The sequence below is a fragment of the Salmo salar genome, chromosome ssa13 (assembly GCF_905237065.1).
Source record: "Salmo salar chromosome ssa13, Ssal_v3.1, whole genome shotgun sequence".
In the NCBI taxonomy this organism is placed as follows: Eukaryota; Metazoa; Chordata; class Actinopteri; order Salmoniformes; family Salmonidae; genus Salmo; species Salmo salar.
This window is the reverse complement of record NC_059454.1, coordinates 100724360-100745146: the sequence shown is the minus strand read 5'-3', so window position 1 is coordinate 100745146 and position 20787 is coordinate 100724360. Positions and strand designations below refer to the sequence as shown.

The 20787-nt window shown below is 46.7% G+C and overlaps 1 protein-coding gene across 5 annotated transcripts in view; it reads right to left on the bottom strand.

Annotated features, from left to right (window-relative positions):
* The window catches only part of LOC106568376 (rab GTPase-activating protein 1), a 289542-nt gene that overhangs the window by 221740 nt on the left and 47015 nt on the right, over positions 1-20787 (bottom strand). For 4 of the 5 annotated variants that reach the window (XM_045692525.1, XM_045692527.1, XM_045692524.1 and 1 more), the window contains 5 exons: positions 9046-9203; positions 5333-5443; positions 4670-4839; positions 3649-3818; positions 2350-2509 (listed from right to left, as the gene is read on the bottom strand). In XM_045692525.1, the coding sequence (XP_045548481.1) occupies positions 2350-2509; positions 3649-3818; positions 4670-4839; positions 5333-5443; positions 9046-9203 (769 nt within the window). Of the gene's footprint in view, positions 1-2349; positions 2510-3581; positions 3602-3648; positions 3819-4669; positions 4840-5332; positions 5444-9045; positions 9204-20787 lie in introns of those variants that run through there. The other variant, XM_045692528.1, reaches the window with a different exon arrangement.

Below are 20787 nucleotides of genomic sequence, written 5' to 3'. Positions count from 1 at the left end.
GTAGCCTATTTTAAAATATGAGCACTTCTTACATTCACCTTCTCATGTTTATTAAAATACTTCATATTCAAATCATATGGTTTGGTTTCAATACTTCAAAACCAAATGGTAGATCCAGGTAGTCACAAAAATAGATGGGTGTTGGTTAAATTATGATATTAATAAATCGAGGGAATTCAGAGCGGCAGTTTTTTTTTCTTGGAAGCCTAGAGCGGTTTTCAGCAGGAAGCACCAGTGACTCGGTCAGTAAAGAAGTGGTCAGATGACGCAGATGCTAAGCTACAGGACTGTTTTGTTAGCACAGACTAGAATATGTTCCGGGATTCTTCCAATGGCATTGAGGAGTACACCACATCAGTCACTGGCTTCATCAATAAGTGCATCGATGACGTCGTCCCCACAGTGACTGTACGTACATACCCCAACCAGAAACCATGGATTACAGGCAACATCCACACTGAGCTAAAGGCTAGAGCTGCTGCTTTCAAGGAGTGGGACTCTAACCCGGACGCTTATAAGAAATCCCGCTACGCCTTCAGACGAACCATCAAACAGGCAAAGCACCAATACAGGACTTAGATTGAATCATACTACACCGGCTCCAACGCTCATCGTATGTGGAAGGGCCTGCAAACTATTACAGACTACAAAGGGAAGCACAGCCGCGAGCTGCCCAGTGACACAAGCCTACCAGATGAGCTTAATCACTTCCATGCTCGCTTCAAGGCAAGCAACACTGAGGCATGCATGAGAGCATCGGCTGTTCCGGACGACTGTGATCACGCAGAACGGAATTCTCCGTAGCCGACGTGAGTAAGACCTTTAAACAGGTCAGCATACACAAGGCTGCGGGGCCAGACGGATTACCAGGACGTGTGCTCCGGGCAGGTGCTGACCAACTGGCAGGTGTCTTCACTGACATTTTCAACCTGTACCTGATTGAGTCTGTAATACCAACATGTTTCAAGCAGACCACCATAGTCCCTGTGCCCAAGAATACTAGGTAACCTGCTTAAATGACCACAGACCCGTAGCACTCACGTCTGTAGCTATTAAGTATTTTGAAAGGCTGGTCATGTCTCACATTAACACCATTATCCCTGAAACCCTAGACCCACTCCAATTTGCATACAGCTCAAACAGATCCACAGATGATGCAATCTCTATTGCACTCCACACTGCCCTTTCCCACCTGGACAAAAGGAACACCTACCTGAGAATGCTATTCATTGACTACAGCTCAGCGTTCAACACCATAGTGGCCTCAAAGCTCATCACTAAGCTAAGGATCCTGGGACTAAACACCTCCCTCTGCAACTGGATCCTGGACTTCCTGACAGGCCACCCCGAGGTGGTAAGGGTAGGTAACAACACATCTGCCACGCTGATCCTCAACACTGGAGCCGCTCAGGTGTGAGTGCTCAGTCTCAAATAGCCCGACTAACCGGTGCACCCGCACATTGACTCTGTACCGGTACCACCTGTATATAGCTTCACTACTGTTATTTTTTACAGTTTTTTTTTTTTTACATTTCTTTACTTATCTATTGTTTACCTAATACCGATTTTCATACTTAAAAATTGCACTGTTGGTTAAGGGCTTGTAAGTAAGCATTTCACTGTAAGGTCTTAAAAATTCAATGTAATGTGAACCGCAGAGATCGCTCCATGAGTGATGAGCAGGATTTCTGACTGCTCAACTCTGCTTGCATACTCCGATTTGGCTGGTAGTCTCTCCCTGTCTGTCTGGGGATTGGCTGGTAGTCTCTCCCTGTCTGTCTGGGGATTGGCTGGTAGTCTCTCCCTGTCTGTTTGGGGATTGGCAGGTAGTCTCTCCCTGTCTGTTTGGGGATTGGCAGGTAGTCTCTGTCTGTTGTGCCTTATTCTACTCCCTGTACAGTTTGCACTTTGCTAGTCTTGATGTATGACAGCTAGGTCTATTCCCCCCCCAATTTGTCTCCTGTCTAGCCAGCCCATTATGTGCCCTATCATGATTTGTTTTATTTCACCTTTATTTAACTAGGCAAGTCAGTTAAGAACAAATTCATATTTACAATGACGGCCTACCACGGCCAAACCCAGATGACTCTGGGCCAATTGTGCGCCGCCCTATGGGACTCCCAATCACGGCCGGATGTGATACAGCCTGGATTCGAACCAGTGATGAGATGCAGTGCCTCAGACCATTGCACCACTCGGGAGCCCAAAACCTTTGTTGAATCCACTGGATAACAGCGTCTGCTAAATTACTAAAATATCAATGTAATGGGAACTAGGTCTTCTGGCCTCGATGGGACTTTCTGCTAAAAGATACATGATTTTTACATGTATGGTAGCTCAGTCAGTCACCTTCCTCCTCGTCATCCTCGGGGGGCGATGGCACCATGGATCCTTGGGAGGCAGACTGCAGGATGTTGGGGCTGGCTGTGGTCTTCTTCCTCTCCCTCTCTAACTCACTCTCCAGGCTCAGCACCTCGTACAGGGTGTCCTTGTTCCTCTTACGCTCCATCTGGGAAGGTGGGAACGGAGGCATGTACAGGGTCCAGACAATAGGTAACCGGTTTCATGGGCAAAGAGTCACATACACCCTTCCTGTCATGGATCTAAAAGCATTGGATGGTGTTGTTGTCCCTCTCTGGGAAGGGGGAGGGAAATGGAGTCACATACAAGATCAAGACAATAGGTGACCACTTTAACTAGCAGTTACATTGTCAAAGAAAATATAAAAGAGCCTTCTCACAATTCATGTTGGGTTGACATAAATGAACACTAAAAAGGTATGTTCGATGTAGATTATCCATTGGAAACCGGCCACTAATGTTTAAGTGTCATAAAAATATATATTATTAATAGCACAACAATAAAAGCCAGGAAAAAGGAGTAGTGGTTTCAGTGAGGTACAATGTCTATAAATAGAGGATGATGTCAGATATTAAGTGATTAAAACTGTCTCACCTGTCTGAGTTCCAGCTAGAACCTCTCACCGGTCTGAGTTCCAGCTAGAACCTCTCACCGGTCTGAGTTCCAGCTAGAACCTCTCACCGGTCTGAGTTCCAGCTAGAACCTCTCACCGGTCTGAGTTCCAGCTAGAACCTCTCACCGGTCTGAGTTCCAGCTAGAACCTCTCACCGGTCTGAGTTTTAGCTAGAAGTTCTGTCTCAAGTTTCAGCTAGAATCTCTGTCTCACCCGTCTCAAGTATCAGCTAGAAGCTCTGTCTCACCTGTCTCAAGTTTCAGCTAGAAGCTCTGTCTTATCGGTCTGAGTTTCAGCTAGAAGCTCTCACCCGTCTGAGTTTCAGCTGGAAGTGCTGTCTCACCTGTCTCGAGTTTCAGCTAGAATCTCTCTCACCTATCTGAGTTTCAGCTAGAAGTTCTGTCTCACCTGTCTCAAGTTTCAGCTAGAAGCTCCGTCTCACCTGTCTGAGTTTCAGCTAGAAGCTCCCTCACCTGTCTGAGTTTCAGCTAGAAGCTCCGTCTCACCTGTCTCAAGTTTCAGCTAGAAGCTCCGTCTCACCGGTCTCAAGTTTCAGCAAGAAGCTCTGTCTCATCTGTCTGAGTTTTAGCTAGAAGCTCTGTCTCACCTGTCTGAGTTTCAGGTAGAAGCTCGAGTTTCAGGTAGAAGCTCGAGTTTCAGGTAGAAGCTCTCACCTGTCTGAGTTTCAGGTAGAAAGTCTCTGTGTAGCTGCGTTTGCTGAATGGCCAGAAGAGCCTCTCGTTGGGGGAGCAGACTCTGACCCTGGTCTCCAGCAGGAAACGAACCGGCTCCTCCACCTCAGTGATCACCAGGTCCACCGCCGTCGTCATGTAGATAAACGTATCTGTTTGACATAACCCATAATCGCCATTAATATAACCCTTAAAGAAACCCTTATATCTGTGGTGGTCTAAGGCACATCATCACAGTGCTAGCTGTACCACTAGAGATTCTGGGTTAGAGTCCAGGCTCTGTCGCAGCCGGCCGCGAACGGGAGACCCATGGGGCGGCGCACAATTGGCCCAGCGTCGTCCGGGTTAGGAGAGGGTTTGGGGATGTCCTTGTACCATCGTACTCTAGCAACTCCTGTGGCGGGCCGGGCGCAGTGGACGCTGACACAGTCGCCAGATGTACGGTTTTTCCTCCGACACACTGGTGTGGCTGGCTTCCGGGTTAAGCAGGCATTGTGTCAAGAAGCAGTGCGGCTTGGCTGGGTTGTGTTTCTGAGGACACACGGCTCTCGACCTTCGCCTCTCCCGAGTCCGTACGGAAGTTGCAGCAATGAGACAAGACTGTAACTACCAATCTGATACCACGAAATTGGGGAGAAAAAAGGGTAAAAGTACAACAAAAACATTTTGGAATAAAAAATAAATCAAATAAAACAACAAATGTAATAATCTGTGATCAGGTCCTTGAACCCAACACTCATCAATGTAAATCTTAAAAGTTGTGGACCTGTAAATTAACTTATCTGGAATACAAATATCCTCGATATGACCAGTACAGTAGCTGTGGTCATAGCTATGTAGCGAGATGACATCAGCCAGAGAGCCAGCCACGGTCACGGTTGGCTATGAAATATCTGGGGTCATTATACTTAGAATGGTGGACATATACAGACAGGACAAATACCAATGTTAAGTTGGCTCTACATAACAAGCTAGGGACACCACTGCATGATGCCTGCTGTACCTTTGGGTGTCTCCTCATTGACAGCCTGGAACTGGGGCGTGCTGGGATTCCAGCTCCCTGTGATGATGTAGGACTTCCCATCGGAGGACTTCCCCATCGACTCCAGGTCTAGCAGGTGCATGTCACTGTTCTTCACGTTCTTCCCTGGGCTCAGCAGTAGGCCAAAGCACCTGGAACACACACACAGAACACACACACACACAGAACACACACAAGAGCACACGCACAGAGCGGAAGCACAGATCACACACACACACACACCTCATAAGAGTGGAACCAGGTGGAAAGCCTCAGCTGATTCATCTCCCACATAGTATCAGGCTAGCTAGCTATATATCCTTCATATAACAGAGGATAGCAGAGCTCTCCAATTCCGGCCCAGTATAGGAAGTGTAAAATAACAAAGAGCCATGGAAATGAGACGACGGTGGTTCAAAACAACGTTATTAACCATAGAGAATTAGCAGGCTCAGAACAGAAACATCCATCTAATTCTCATGGCTGAACTGGGACACTTCAGCTCGGAAACAGACAGACATTAAACAGCGGTTGTTTATCAATTAGAACTGAATTACGGCCTGTTATGAATACCAGGGAGACATCCAGACTGAGAAGTCTCCGAGGTGGCAGGACTGGGTCATGTCTGCGTTGTGTGTGTGTTACCTCTCTATAGACAGCTCGTTATTGGACGTCTGCTGTACGTAGATGAAGACCTTCTTGTCCATTCCCGGACGCAGCTTGAAGCTGTTCTTGTCTTTGTCTTTCGCCACAGCGCTGGAAAAATAGAAAGATAAAGAGAAGTTACTCTAAAATGCTTTGGCTGGGATTGGGAGAGATCTTGCCTCATTGCCCTGAGAGTCTTTAGCTACATGAAATTCGCAATACCATACGCATGATGATAATATCCCACTTTGCATTTGTTTATGCATTTCATTGATCTAACGTGATGACGCGAGCACTGATCATTCATTCTGTTTTGAATCGTAATGTTTTGAATGTCTGCCGAAATAGATGAGTCAACCTGATCAAAGCCTGACTCCTCCACCCAAAATATATTACACAAATCACTAAGAATTTCCACAGCACAAACTAACATGCTGTTAGATACACCACACAGGAGCTACGAGCATGTGAGATCGTAAATACACTAAGATACTCTGCAGAATAAAAACAGTGTCACCCGGTCTAAGAGTAATTCTGTAAATACACGTTTAACAAAAGCGATACTTTTGCTAATAAACACCATATTAGAGGGTGAAGACTGAACGGTAAGACAGTCCAAGTTCCTTAAAAAGGATAATTTCAGCTCTTCACACTCAGCAATATTTTTTACAATCTTTGCATATTTGCTGAATACTGCAGTTGTAGTGTCTGTTGTGGAATTCCTGGAGCGTAGCATGGTAATGACTTGCGTATTACTAGCTAGCGTGTGAACGCTGCTCTTAGATCTCAGCATTCCACAAACAAGCAACCCAAGGCTTAATGAGGAGGAAATATGCCCGTCTAAAAATAAGCGATGGGATTCTTATGTTTTCAAAACAACCAGTGTAGTATTTGGCTATTTGTGAGCTAAGGGAAGTGACTTGTTTGGTGGGAATCGGAAACAACCCCCATCAGACCCTGAGGAGAAGGACGGGTTAGAGGGCTATGTCTTAATTGCCATAAAAAGCTGGGGCAGTATGTTTTAAGAGAAGGAGTATTGATCCAGGATCAGGTCACAATCCTAGATAAGCATTCCTAATCTGAGACACTTGATACATACGGCCCCTGTCCTCTCCTCCATCACTCTGATCTGAGAGAACTGATGAGCCTCCAAACTCCACCAATCAGTGCAGATGATGAGGCAATGGGGAGGACAGGAAGACACTGTAGACAATGACAGGGAGGAGATGAGGACAAGACACATTTTTAAGCAAATGAGACAGAGCCTTGGAGGAGAAGCCATTAGTTCTAGAGACCAGATCCTGCTCTCATCCAAAAAATAAATACAACCCAGCCCAGAGCTGACTAATAATAGGGCCTATGCCTGCCTGAAGAGCATCCGCACTCCCTTTCCATTCCACGCGGGCATGTCCAGAGTCACCCTGTGACAGTCAGTGACTATCGTCTCTGCCTGTCTGATGAGCAGAACCAGGCAGTCTGATAAGCAGAACCAGGCAGTCTGATGAGCAGAACCAGGCTGTCTGATGAGCAGAACCAGGCTGTCTGATCTCCGGTCCAGTAGTGATGGATTCCTATCCTAGGAGAATGTGTCTGTGTGTTGGCCTGGGCCAGTGTCGCTCCGCTGGTGAATAAGCCTCTTTGTGAAACCAGGGTATCAGAGCAGAGACGGCCGGGCTGCTGCTCAGGGTGATAAATTAGAGGAAGCATGTCTACACTTCTAAGAAAGAACTCCAAAAGAAAAAAAACACACTTCTATTTTTGTAATTTCCTTGTTCACTTAAGGGGCATATTTTTCTCAGGGAGTGAGATTGAATGCCATACATTTCAGTAGAGATAATTCAGTTACTGGTGTGGTTTGAGAGGGGGAAAGAACCTTGTAAATAAGCAACAAATAGATGAGAGAATGAGGCCAGTGACGTTCTAAAATGTTCTAATGTAATATACAGTAAGTACAGTGCCTTCGGAAAGTATTCAGAACCCTTGACTTTTTCCACATTTTGTTACATTACAGCTTTAACTGTAACATGGCAACAACAAAAAAATCTGCAGCAATCTACACACAATACCCCATAATGACAAAGCAATGCCTCGAAATTGAGCTCAGGTGCATCCTGTTTCCATTGATCATCCTTGAGATGTTTCTACAACTTGGTTGGAGTCCATCTGTGGGAAATGAAATTGATTGGACATGATTTGGAAAGGCACACACCTGTCTATATGCATGTCAGAGCAAAAACCAAGCCATGAAGTCGAAGGAATTGTCCGTAGAGCTCCGAGACAGGATTGTGTCGAGACACAGATCTGGGGAAGGGTACCAAAACATTTCTGCAGCATTGAAGGTGCCCAAGAACACAGTGGCCTCCATCATTCTTAAATGGAAGAAGTTTGGAACCAACAAGACTCTTCCTAGAGCTGGCCGCCCGGCCAAACTGAGCAATCGGGGGAGAAGGGCCTTGGTCAGGGAGGTGACCAAGAACCCGATGGTCACTCTGACAGAGCTCTAGAGTTCCTCTGTGGAGATGGGAGAACCTTCCAGAAGGACAACCATCTCTGCAGCACTCCACCAAACAGGCCTTTATGGTAGAGTGACCAGACGGAAGCCACTCCTCAGTAAAAGGCACATGACAGCCCGCTTAGAGTTTGCCAAAAGGCTCCTAAAGGACTCTGACCATGAGAAAAAAGATTCTCTGGTCTAATGAAACCAAGATTGAACTCTTTAGCCTTAATGCCAAACGTCACATCTGGAGGAAACCTGGCACCATCCCTTCGGTGAAGCATGGTGGTGGCAGCAGCATCATGCTGTGGGATGTTTTTCAGCACCAGGGACTGGGAGACTAGTCAGGATCGAGGGAAAGATGAACGTAGCAAAGTACAGAGAGATCCTTGATGAAAACCTGCTCCAGAGCGCTCAGGACCTCAGACTGGGGCGAAGGTTCACCTTCCAACAGGAAAACGACCCTAAACACACAGCCAAGACAATGAGGGTGTGGCTTCGGGACAAGTCTCTGAATGTCCTTGAATGGCCCAGCCAGAGCTGGGACTTTTCCACCTTGTTTCCTAAGGGATTCGAACCAGTGACCTTTCGGTTACCTGCTTCCTGCACCATACATAAACGTCCAAACACGCGACAAATAGATGATGACAGCTCTAGTGTACAGATTGATGAGATCGATGTTCTAACATAAACCCACATTTATCATCCAGTCCACGATGAACCCTAATGTACCATCCAGTCCACGATGAACCCTAATGTACCATCCAGTCCACGATGAACCCTAATGTACCATCCAGTCCACGATGAACCCTAATGTACCATCCAGTCCACGATGAACCCTAATGTACCATCCAGTCCATGAAGAACCCTAATGTACCATCCAGTCCATGAAGAACCCTAATGTACCATCCAGTCCACGATGAACCCTAATGTACCATACAGTCCATGAAGAACCCTAATGTACCATCCAGTCCACGATGAACCCTAATGTACCATCGAGTCCACGATGAACCCTAATGTACCATCCAGTCCACGATGAACCCTAATGTACCATCCAGTCCACGATGAACCCTAATGTACCATCCAGTCCATGATGAACCCTAATGTACCATCCAGTCCATGAAGAACCCTAATGTACCATACCACACCTAGAGACTAAGGACAATGACCCTAGTGTACAGATTGATAAGATAGATGCCATGGCTGTGATGCACCGTACCTAAAGGTCCCTTTCCCATCATCCTCCTTGATCTCTAGACTGACGGTGAAGGTGAAGACGTCGCTGTCTGGCGTCAGGGGTGGAGCCAAGCCCGAGAGGAGCGTCTTCTTGGCAGACCGCCTAAAGGCTGTGGCGAAGCTGTACAGTATCCTGCTGACCTGTGGAGTTCAGACAGACAGAGACACAGACACAGACAGACAGACAGACAGACAGACAGACAGACAGACAGACAGACAGACAGACAGACAGACAGACAGACAGACAGACAGACAGACAGACAGACAGACAGACAGACAGACAGACAGACAGACAGACAGACAGACAGACAGACAGACAGACAGACAGACAGACAGACAGACAGACAGACAGACAGACAGACAGACAGACAGACAGACAGACAGACAGACCATTAGAGTCCTAGAGAGTTTTTCAGTCATTGGGAGACATGATACCGTATCATAGATGGGGCTGAGCTGAATTCTGTCTCTGTATGTAGTGTGTGTGTGTGTGTGTTTGTGTGTGTTTCAGTGGAGGCCCTGTGCCCCCACCAGGCTAGACTGTCTGTCTGGAAGATGACATGGTGGGGGTCTGGGCTGTCTGGAAGATGACATGGTGGGGGTCTGGGCTATCTGGAAGATGACATGGTGGGGGTCTGGGCTATCTGGAAGATGACATGGTGGGGGTCTGGGCTGTCTGGAAGATGACATGGTGGGGGTCTGGGCTGTCTGGAAGATGACATGGTGGGGGTCTGGGCTGTCTGGAAGATGACATGGTGGGGGTCTGGGCTGTCTGGAAGATGACATGGTGGGGGTCTGGGCTGTCTGGAAGATGACATGGTGGGGGTCTGGGCTGTCTGGAAGATGATATGGTGGGGGGTCTGGGCTGTCTGGAAGATGACATGGTGGGGGTCTGGGCTATCTGGAAGATGACATGGTGGGGGTCTGGGCTGTCTGGAAGATGACATGGTGGGGGTCTGGGCTGTCTGGAAGATGATATGGTGGGGGTCTGGGCTGTCTGGAAGATGATATGGTGGGGGTCTGGGCTGTCTGGAAGATGACATGGTGGGGGTCTGGGCTGTCTGGAAGATGACATGGTGGGGGTCTGGGCTGTCTGGAAGATGACATGGTGGGGGGGGAAGAATGGAAGAAGTCAGTGGAGGGAGACATCTTTCTCCAAGGAGGGAAAAGGGAAAATCAGGTCACTGCACACTGAGGAAGAGCAGCTCTTTATCTGAATGCATCCCAAATGGCACCATATCACATATATAGTGTCCTACTTTTGATCAGAGCTGTATGGCACTATGTAGGAAATAGGGTGTCCTTTGGGACGTAGTCTCTGTCTCACTATTATACAGGCTTAGCCAGTTCAGGCAGAGAAAAGTACAGCAGGCTGAGGCTGGCTGACTACAGGAACTACAGGCTACACAACATAGAAACACATGGCTAGCCCACTGGCTACATCAGTCAGAGAGAGAGAGAGAGGTAGAGTAGAGAGGTAGAGAGGTAGAGAGTTAGAGTAGAGAGGTAGAGAGGTAGAGTAGAGAGGTAGAGAGTTAGAGTAGAGAGGTAGAGAGGTAGAGTAGAGAGGTAGAGAGTTAGAGTAGAGAGGTAGAGAGGTAGAGTAGAGAGGTAGAGAGGTAGAGAAAGAGAGAGAGAGGTAGCGAGAGGTAGCGAGAGGTAGCGAGAGGTAGCGAGAGAGAGAGGTAGTGAGAGAGCAGTAGAGAGAGAGCGGTAGAGAGAGAGCGGTAGAGAGAGAGCGGTAGAGAGAGCGAGAGAGAGCAAGAGAGGTAGAGAGACTTGCCACTGTCACCATCCCCAAATATACTGTGTGTGAAGTAGTGTGTGCACGCGAGAAGTACAGAGGGGTAAAGAGGGCTAGAGAGAGGTAGAGAAGGGTAGAGAGAGACAGAGAGAGAGGGGTAGAGAGAGAGGGGTAGAGAGAGGTAGAGAGAGACAGAGAGAGAGACAGAGAGAGAGACAGAGACAGAGAGAGAGAGACAGAGAGAGACAGAGACAGAGACAGAGACAGAGAGAGAGAGAGAGAGAGAGAGAGAGAGAGAGAGAGAGAGAGAGGAGAGAGGGGGGGTAGAGAGAGACAGAGAGAGGGGTAGAGAGAGGTAGAGGTAGAGAGGGGTAGAGAGAGAGGTAGAGAGAAGTAGAGAGGGGTAAGGGGAAGAGAGGGGTAGAAGGATAGCGAGAGGTAGAGAGATGGAAAAAACATTTCTCCAACTTTTTCGGCCATATAACAAAGAACCAAGAGCTTCCGGTGACGCAACTTAAGAAATGTCTGCCTAGTTTTTCGTACTGCACATCGGTTGGGTATTTCCCCCCCTAAATTCAAGTATTTACTCAGCGCATTGTAATAACTTAAGCAAAATGGAAACATAGGAGCTACATAGGTCGCGGAGCTACAACAACAGCCCGTAACAAGACAGCAGAAGATATAATCATCGATGAACCTGAGATGGCTAATGCTAGCGCAAATAAGATGGCAGCAGCAAAAGAACCCTCATTTCGTGAGGTGATAAAGTAGGAATTGCGCGAGGCGCACACAGGCTTATGAGGGGAACTTCGAGAAGATCTAAGAAAGGAACTAAATGAGTTCAAGAAAGAAATTAACCAGAAACTTGAAGAGAACAAATTAGAACTTCACAGCATATCTACAAGAATGGAGGACGCAGAACAGCGCATTGGGGAAACGGACACATGGAACTCCGCAGTCAAGGAAATACTTGAACAGTCACTGAAAAACCAACACGCACTACAGGCAAAAGTGACAGAACTTGAAGGTTTCTCACGTCGAAACAACATTAGACTTTATAACGTAGTAGAGAGCGCAGAAAAATACTCTATGCCCAAATTCGTGGAGGTTCTATTCAAAGACATACTTGAAGACGACACTGACCTTGGAATTGAGAGAGCACACTGAGCTCTGGCCCCAAAACCCCCCAGCGGCGCCCCACCAAGATCCATAGTAGTACGGTTCCTAAAATTCTCAGTCAAAGAGAAAGTCTTACATGCAACCTGGAAAAAGCCTGTTAGCTTCCAAGGCCAACGAGTGTTCTTTGATCATGACTACGCGGGAGAGATACTGAAAAGAAGTAAAGAATACACCCCCATTAAGAAAGCACTTAAAGAGAAGGGTATACGCTTCCAAACACCATTCCCGGCAAAAATGCGGGTATTTCTGGAAAATGGCCCGGTTACATACGAGCAAGCAGACGAGGCGGCTGAGGATCTGAAGTCGAGAGGCATCCCAGTGGAGTATACCGCCAGGAGAAAGGCGACATCACCGGCAGAAAGACTCGAGCAGGCTCTCCCATGGATCGTTATCGACAAGCAGAGCCATGGAGAAAGAGGGAAACCACCTCGGCGAGAGGACGTTCACATCCGAGAGAGACTCAGGCATTTCCAACAGGAAGATGGAAGACACTGAACCAGATTTAACAGAATGAATAGTTACTGCGAGCTGTTAAGACGTTGGGTTGTTACGGTTGACATTACAATAGGTTAAATATCTCCCCTATTTCCCCCCAGTGCTGAACAAGATGAGCAGCCAAACGTATGTGTTCTTTATGAACACACTAAGTAGAGTCACGTTAATAACATATATATTAACTAAGGATTAATGACACATTGACAACGGGGTGACAGAAGGACATGTCAAGGGGAGGATTCAGGATATGCACGCATGACCGATATAGTTTCACTTGTAATTAACCGATGTGTATAAGCGACGAAACAGGCGCCCTTATTATTTTCGTTTCCAACAGGTCTAGTTTGTGACTACGTCACGCATTTTCATATCTGAGCGAGGGGCCCCTCCTGCGGACAGGCTCATCCCCTCAAACCCCAGAGGCAGGAGACAGTCCTCTGACATGGGAGTCCAAATACCTAAGTATTTTCCCACTTTACTTTATTATGGTTCTTGATTTTTCGTTCATTTTTAGGCTCAAGATAAGCAGGCAGATATGGTGCACAGGTTTTTTTATTTCTATCGATGCATCATCAGGAATTTAAGGTCATAAGTCTGAATGTAAACGGACTGGGGAGTGCCATCAAGAGAAGTAAGGTAATAGCAAAGATGAAACGGGAGAGAGTTGACATACTATTCTGGCAGGAAACTCACTTATCCACACCTGAACACGAGAAACTCAAGAAAATGGGATATAGGAATACTTTGTTTTCTTACAAAATGGGTAGAAGGGGAGTTGCAATCTTGATCCCAAATTCAGTTAATTTTGAGTTTATGTCAGAAATAAAAGACAAGGAGGGTAGACTTATACTTGTTAAATGTAAACTGGATAACAAGGAAGTTACATTATTTAATGTATACACACCCCCAGGGAGTGACATGGTCTTCTACAGGAAGGTGTTTGATTGAATTACCACAGAAACCTGACACTTATCTGTGGAGGGGATTTTAACACTATTTTAAACTCAAAATTGGACAGCACAAATAAAAATAGGAACATGAGTCTAGTTGCTAAAAAGATCAGTAGGATATTGCAGGATCTAGGAGTGCTTGATGTATGGCGTGACACCCACAAGACCGATAAGGAATATACTTTTTACTCAGCCCGCCACACTGAACACTCCAGGTTAGACTATTTTTTCATGTACAGTGCAGATAGACACAGGCTTAAGGATTGTAGGATGGACAGAGCGACTTATCAGATCATAATGGAGTTTACCTTACTCTACACCTTGATAGCAAACCAAGAAATACTCTATGGAGACTTAATACAAGCATGCTGAATGATCCAGCATTCAAGGAATGAATAAAGACAGAATTGAACATCTATCTGGAGAATAATAACGAGGAAGTATCTCCTGCTACATTGTGGGATGCAGATAAGGCGGTTATTAGAGGAAAGATCATAGCCACATCATCTCTCAAGAAAAAGATTAAAGCACAGAAACGGCTGACATTACAGGAAACACTAAGAAACGTAGAACGATGTCATAGTCAATACAAAGATCCTCTTCTATTACGAGAGATTCAAAAGGTAAAACAGGAAATTGACCAGATTTATAGAGAAGTAGAGAAAAAGCTCAGGTTCCTGAAACAACGATATTATGGAGCAGGCTCAAAGGCAACCAAATTACTAGCATGGAGACTCAGGAAACAACAAGCACAGAATACCGTTTTCAAAATAAAAGACCCCAAAACAAAGATCACATGCAAATTAGATGAAATACAGAATGCATTTGAATCATATTACACATCTGTACAAGGAACCAGAGAAGGCAGATGCACAGACAATAGAGCATTTTTTTAACTCACTTGATCTCCCCTCAAATTGGGACAGAGCAAAATGATAGACTAACTATCATTAGCACAGGCAATAAGACAGGACCCAACCTTAGAGGGAATAACAATAAGACAGGACCCAACCTTAGAGGGAATAACAATAAGACAGGACCCAACCTTAGAGGGAATAACAATAAGACAGGACCCAACCTTAGAGGGAATAACAATAAGACAGGACCCAACCTTAGAGGGAATAACAATAAGACAGGACCCAACCTTAGAGGGAATAACAATAAGACAGGACCCAACCTTAGAGGGAATAACAATAAGACAGGACCCAACCTTAGAGGGAATAACAATAAGACAGGACCCAACCTTAGAGGGAATAACAATAAGACAGGACCCAACCTTAGAGGGAATAACAATAAGACAGGACCCAACCTTAGAGGGAATAACAATAAGACAGGACCCAACCTTAGAGGGAATAACAATAAGACAGGACCCAACCTTAGAGGGAATAACAATAAGACAGGACCCAACCTTAGAGGGAATAACAATAAGACAGGACCCAACCTTAGAGGGAATAACAATAAGACAGGACCCAACCTTAGAGGGAATAACAATAAGACAGGACCCAACCTTAGAGGGAATAACAATAAGACAGGACCCAACCTTAGAGGGAATAACAATAAGACAGGACCCAACCTTAGAGGGAATAACAATAAGACAGGACCCAACCTTAGAGGGAATAACAATAAGACAGGACCCAACCTTAGAGGGAATAACAATAAGACAGGACCCAACCTTAGAGGGAATAACAATAAGACAGGACCCAACCTTAGAGGGAATAACAATAAGACAGGACCCAACCTTAGAGGGAATAACAATAAGACAGGACCCAACCTTAGAGGGAATAACAATAAGACAGGACCCAACCTTAGAGGGAATAACAATAAGACAGGACCCAACCTTAGAGGGAATAACAATAAGACAGGACCCAACCTTAGAGGGAATAACAATAAGACAGGACCCAACCTTAGAGGGAATAACAATAAGACAGGACCCAACCTTAGAGGGAATAACAATAAGACAGGACCCAACCTTAGAGGGAATAACAATAAGAAGCAGTGAACATAAGATATGCATGTATGCTGATGACGTTCTGTTATTCCTTAAAGACCCAGGCTCAAGTGGACCTAGATTGATGGATGTTTTACAAACATTTGGAACAGATCCTTTTGATGGCATAGAAAGACCTTGCCTTGTCTCTTAGATTGTTCACAGCCTTGTGGAAGTTACCTGTGGTATTGATGTAGGTGGAGGTAGGTGTAATTCTTTGTGTGCTCTAAGACAATAGTGTCTAGATAGAATTTGTATTTGTTGTGTTGGCTACTGGACCTTTTTTGGAATTTGGGGAAAATGGTTCATTTAATAAATGTTATAATAAAGCTGTAATGTAACAAAATGTGGAAAAGGGGAATGCACTGTAATTAATGTACAAAGCTAAACCCCAAACAAAGCATGCAGAGCAGAAGTAGAACTATATCGTCTAGTAATCAAAATCCAGAAAAGAGCTGTTCAATTCTACAACCACCTAAAAGGAAGCGATGCCCACACATTCCACCACAAAGTCCTCACCTATAGAGAGATGAACCTAGAGAATAGTCCCCTCAGAGCCCTCACCTACAGAGAGATGAACCTAGAGAATAGTCCCCTCAGAGCCCTCACCTACAGAGAGATGAACCTAGAGAATAGTCCCCTCAGAGCCCTCACCTACAGAGAGATGAACCTAGAGAATAGTCCCCTCAGAGCCCTCAGCTACAGAGAGATGAACCTAGAGAATAGTCCCCTCAGAGCCCTCACCTACAGAGAGATGAACCTAGAGAATAGTCCCCTCTGAGCCCTCAGCTACAGAGAGATGAACCTAGAGAATAGTCCCCTCAGAGCCCTCACCTACAGAGAGATGAACCTAGAGAATAGTCCCCTCAGAGCCCTCACCTATAGAGAGATTAACCTAGAGAATAGTCCCCTCAGAGCCCTCACCTACAGACAGATGAACCTAGAGAATAGTCCCCTCAGAGCCCTCACCAACAGAGAGATGAACCTAGAGAATAGTCCCCTCAGAGCCCTCACCTACAGAGAGATGAACCTAGAGAATAGTCCCCTCAGAGCCCTCACCTACAGAGAGATGAACCTAGAGAATAGTCCCCTCAGAGCCCTCACCTACAGAGAGATGAACCTAGAGAATAGTCCCCTCAGAGCCCTCACCTACAGAGAGATGAACCTAGAGAATAGTCCCCTCAGAGCCCTCACCTACAGAGAGATGAACCTAGAGAATAGTCCCCTCAGAGCCCTCACCTACAGAGAGATGAACCTAGAGAATAGTCCCCTCAGAGCCCTCACCTACAGAGAGATGAACCTAGAGAATAGTCCCCTCAGAGCCCTCACCTACAGAGAGATGAACCTAGAGAATAGTCCCCTCAGAGCCCTCACCTACAGAGAGATGAACCTGGAGAATAGTCCCCTCAGAGCCCTCACCTACAGAGAGATGAACCTAGAGAATAGTCCCCTCAGCCAGCTGGTTCTAGGGCTCTGTACACAAAAGCAAACAGACCCCACAGAGTCCCTGGACTAGGGATGGGTACTGAAACCCGGTATTAAACGGGCCCCGGGGCTAAATTATGAAAGACTGTAGTATTGATAAACTCTGACGTTATGGGTTCTGCTTTCGGTACTGGAGAAATTTAGAAAATACATTTCCTATGAATTATTGCCACATAAACGTTATCTTGTATATTTTATCTCACCAACCGTTTCTAACTTGCAATGAGAGTAAGACATACGTCTATGATGCATTTTCACTATTCCCAATCCAGAAGAGAGATCGCTCTCTCTCGGAGCCTGTGTCTCCCACACTCTACAGTACACACAGCACCCTGCTCTTAATTAGTGACGATGGCAGAGAGAGCTAAACGTTCAGAAGTGTGGTTACATATCACCAGAGTCGATGCTGACAATGCTCGTTGCCACAAGTACAACAAGACATTTTGCTTGTAAGGGCGGAAACACGAGCAATCTGTCCAAACATCTATGGAAAGTGCATCATGTACAGGCAGAGAAACACTTTGACTGGCTAGCTCATCTCTCGTTGTCTGATCTATGTTAGGTATGTATGCTAGCAGTCTAGATCCCACACACTGAGTTAACTAGATTATGAGAACATGGGTTCCTGATCAAAAGGAACCATTAGCCAGCTGATTGTTTTATCACCCATTTAAAGATTTTGCAACTTTTTTGTTAAAGTTGCAGCTACAATGAACCAACCCACTCCTCCCTCTAATACAGCTGGTCCAAGCCAAAGACAAGCCCAAAGCCCCTTCACGCTGGCAGCTAGTGGGAGGATGACTGAGGAGAGGGTGAATGAGTGCCAACTAGCCGTGACCAAGTTCATAGTGAAAGGCCTACACCCCTTTGCAACAGTGGAGTCCAAGGGCTTTAGGTAACAGTCTGTCAGTATATATTGAGTTGTATTAATGTTTAGGATATAGTAGTATAAAAGGGTTGTATGTTAGTCCCATCACTCCACAATAAAATACACAACAACACAATAAGGATAATTCAACACATGTCCTGGTCCCTCAACCCCAAATATACCCTCCCTCCAGGAGTTACCTTAGTGACACATTCATTCCTACCTGGTGTGGTGTAGAAAAGGCCAATGTGATCACTGAGCTAAAGGACGTGGCAAAGCTGGCCATCACATCAGATGGGTGGGACCAGCCTCTGTCAGGACCACTATCTCACTGTTACAGTGCACTACACAAGCCAGGGCAGTGTAAAACAGAAGGTCCTCCACACCAGGATAGTGTAAAACAGAAGGTCCTCTACACCAGGGCAGTGTAAAACAGAAGGTCCTCTACACCAGGGCAGTGTAAAACAGAAGGTCCTCTACACCAGGGCAGTGTAAAACAGAAGGTCCTCCACACCAGGGCAGTGTAAAACAGAAGGTCCTCCACACCAGGGCAGTGTAAAACAGAAGGTCCTCTACACCAGGGCAGTGTAAAACAGAAGGTCCTCTACACCAGGGCAGTGTAAAACAGAAGGTCCTCTACACCAGGGCAGTGTAAAACAGAAGGTCCTCCACACCAGGGCAGTGTAAAACAGAAGGTCCTCTACACCAGGGCAGTGTAAAACAGAAGGTCCTCTACACCAGGGCAGTGTAAAACAGAAGGTCCTCTACACCAGGGCAGTGTAAAACAGAAGGTCCTCTACACCAGGGCAGTGTAAACCAGAAGGTCCTCCACACCAGGGCAGTGTAAACCAGAAGGTCCTCTACACCAGGGCAGTGTAAAACAGAAGGTCCTCCACACCAGGGCAGTGTAAAACAGAAGGTCCTCCACACCAGGGCAGTGTAAAACAGAAGGTCCTCCACACCAGGGCAGTGTAAAACAGAAGGTCCTCCACACCAGGGCAGTGTAAAACAGAAGGTCCTCCACACCAGGGCAGTGTAAAACAGAAGGTCCTCTACACCAGGGCAGTGTAAAACAGAAGGTCCTCTACACCAGGGCAGTGTAAAACAGAAGGTCCTCCACACCAGGGCAGTGTAAAACAGAAGGTCCTCTACACCAGGGCAGTGTAAAACAGAAGGTCCTCCACACCAGGGCAGTGTAAAACAGAAGGTCCTCCACACCAGGGCAGTGTAAAACAGAAGGTCCTCCACACCAGGGCAGTGTAAAACAGAAGGTCCTCTACACCAGGGCAGTGTAAAACAGAAGGTCCTCCACACCAGGGCAGTGTAAAACAGAAGATCCTCTACACCAGGGCAGTGTAAAACAGAAGGTCCTTCACACCAGGGCAGTGTAAAACAGAAGGTCCTCTACACCAGGGCAGTGTAAAACAGAAGGTCCTCTACACCAGGGCAGTGTACAAATCAGAAACTGGCTAAGTAGAGGCAGAGGAGATCTCACATTCTGGAAGAGTTTGAGACAGAGCCGAGCAAGATTGTAGCTGTGACTGATAATGCTGTTAATATGAATGTTGCCATCAAGAGGCTACACATCCTAAAAATAGGATGCTTTGCGCACACATTGAATGTGGCAGCACAGAAATCAGAGCAGTGGTTGTGTAGTTCAAGAGATACTCGATGTCCAAAACATGCCAGAAGGAAAAGCAGTAGCTCCTTGGTAAGAAGCCAATTCAATGTACACTGCTCAAAAAAATTAAGGGAACACTTAAACAACACAATGTAACTCCAAGTCAATCACACTTCTGTGAAATCAAACTGTCCACTTAGGAAGCAACACTGATTGACAATAAATTTCACATGCTGTTGTGCAAATGGAATAGACAACAGGTGGAAATTATAGGCAATTAGCAAGACACCCCCAATAAAGGAGTGGTTCTGCAGGTGGGGACCACAGACCACTTCTCAGTTCCTATGCTTCCTGGCTGATGTTTTGGTCACTTTTGAATGCTGGCGGTGCTTTCACTCTAGTGGTAGCATGAGACGGAGTCTACAACCCACACAAGTGGCTCAGGTAGTGCAGCTGATCCAGGATGGCACATCAATGCGAGCTGTGGCAAGAAGGTTTGCTGTGTCTGTCAGCGTAGTGTCCAGAGCATGGAGGCGCTACCAGGACACAGGCCAGTACATCAGGAGACCTGGAGGAGGCCGTAGGAGGGCAACAACCCAGCAGCAGGACCGCTACCTCCGCCTTTGTGCAAGGAGGAGCAGGAGAAGCACTGCCAGAGCCCTGCAAAATGACCTCCAACAGGCCACAAATATGCATGTGTCTGCTCAAACGGTCAGAAACAGACTCCATGAGGGTGGTATGAGGGCCCGACGTCCACAGGTGGGGGTTGTGCTTACAGCCCAAGACCGTGCAGGACATTTGGCATTTGCCAGAGAACACCAAGATTGGCAAATTCGCCACTGGCGCCCTGTGCTCTTCACAGATGAAAGCAGGTTCACACTGAGCACATGTGACAGACGTGACAGAGTCCGGATACACCGTGGAGAACGTTCTGCGCCTGCAACATCCTCCAGCATGACCGGTTTGGCGGTGGGTCAGTCATGGTGTGGGGTGGCATTTCTTTGGGGGGCCGCACAGCCTGTGCTCGCCAGAGGTAGCCTGACTGCCATTAGGTACCGAGATGAGATCCTCAGACCCCTTGTGAGACCATATGCTGGTGCGGTTGGCCCTGGGTTCCTCCTAATGCAAGACAATGCTAGACCTCATGTGGCTGGAGTGTGTCAGCAGTTCCTGCAAGAGGAAGGCATTGATGCTATGGACCGGCCCGCCCGTTCCCCAGACCTGAATCCAATTGAGCACATCATGTCTCGCTCCATCCACCAACGCCACGTTGCACCACAGACTGTCCAGGAGTTGGCGGATGCTTTAGTCCAGGTCTGGGAGGAGAGCCCTCAGGAGACCATCCGCCACCTCATCAGGACCATGCCCAGGCATTGTAGGGAGGTCATACAGGCAC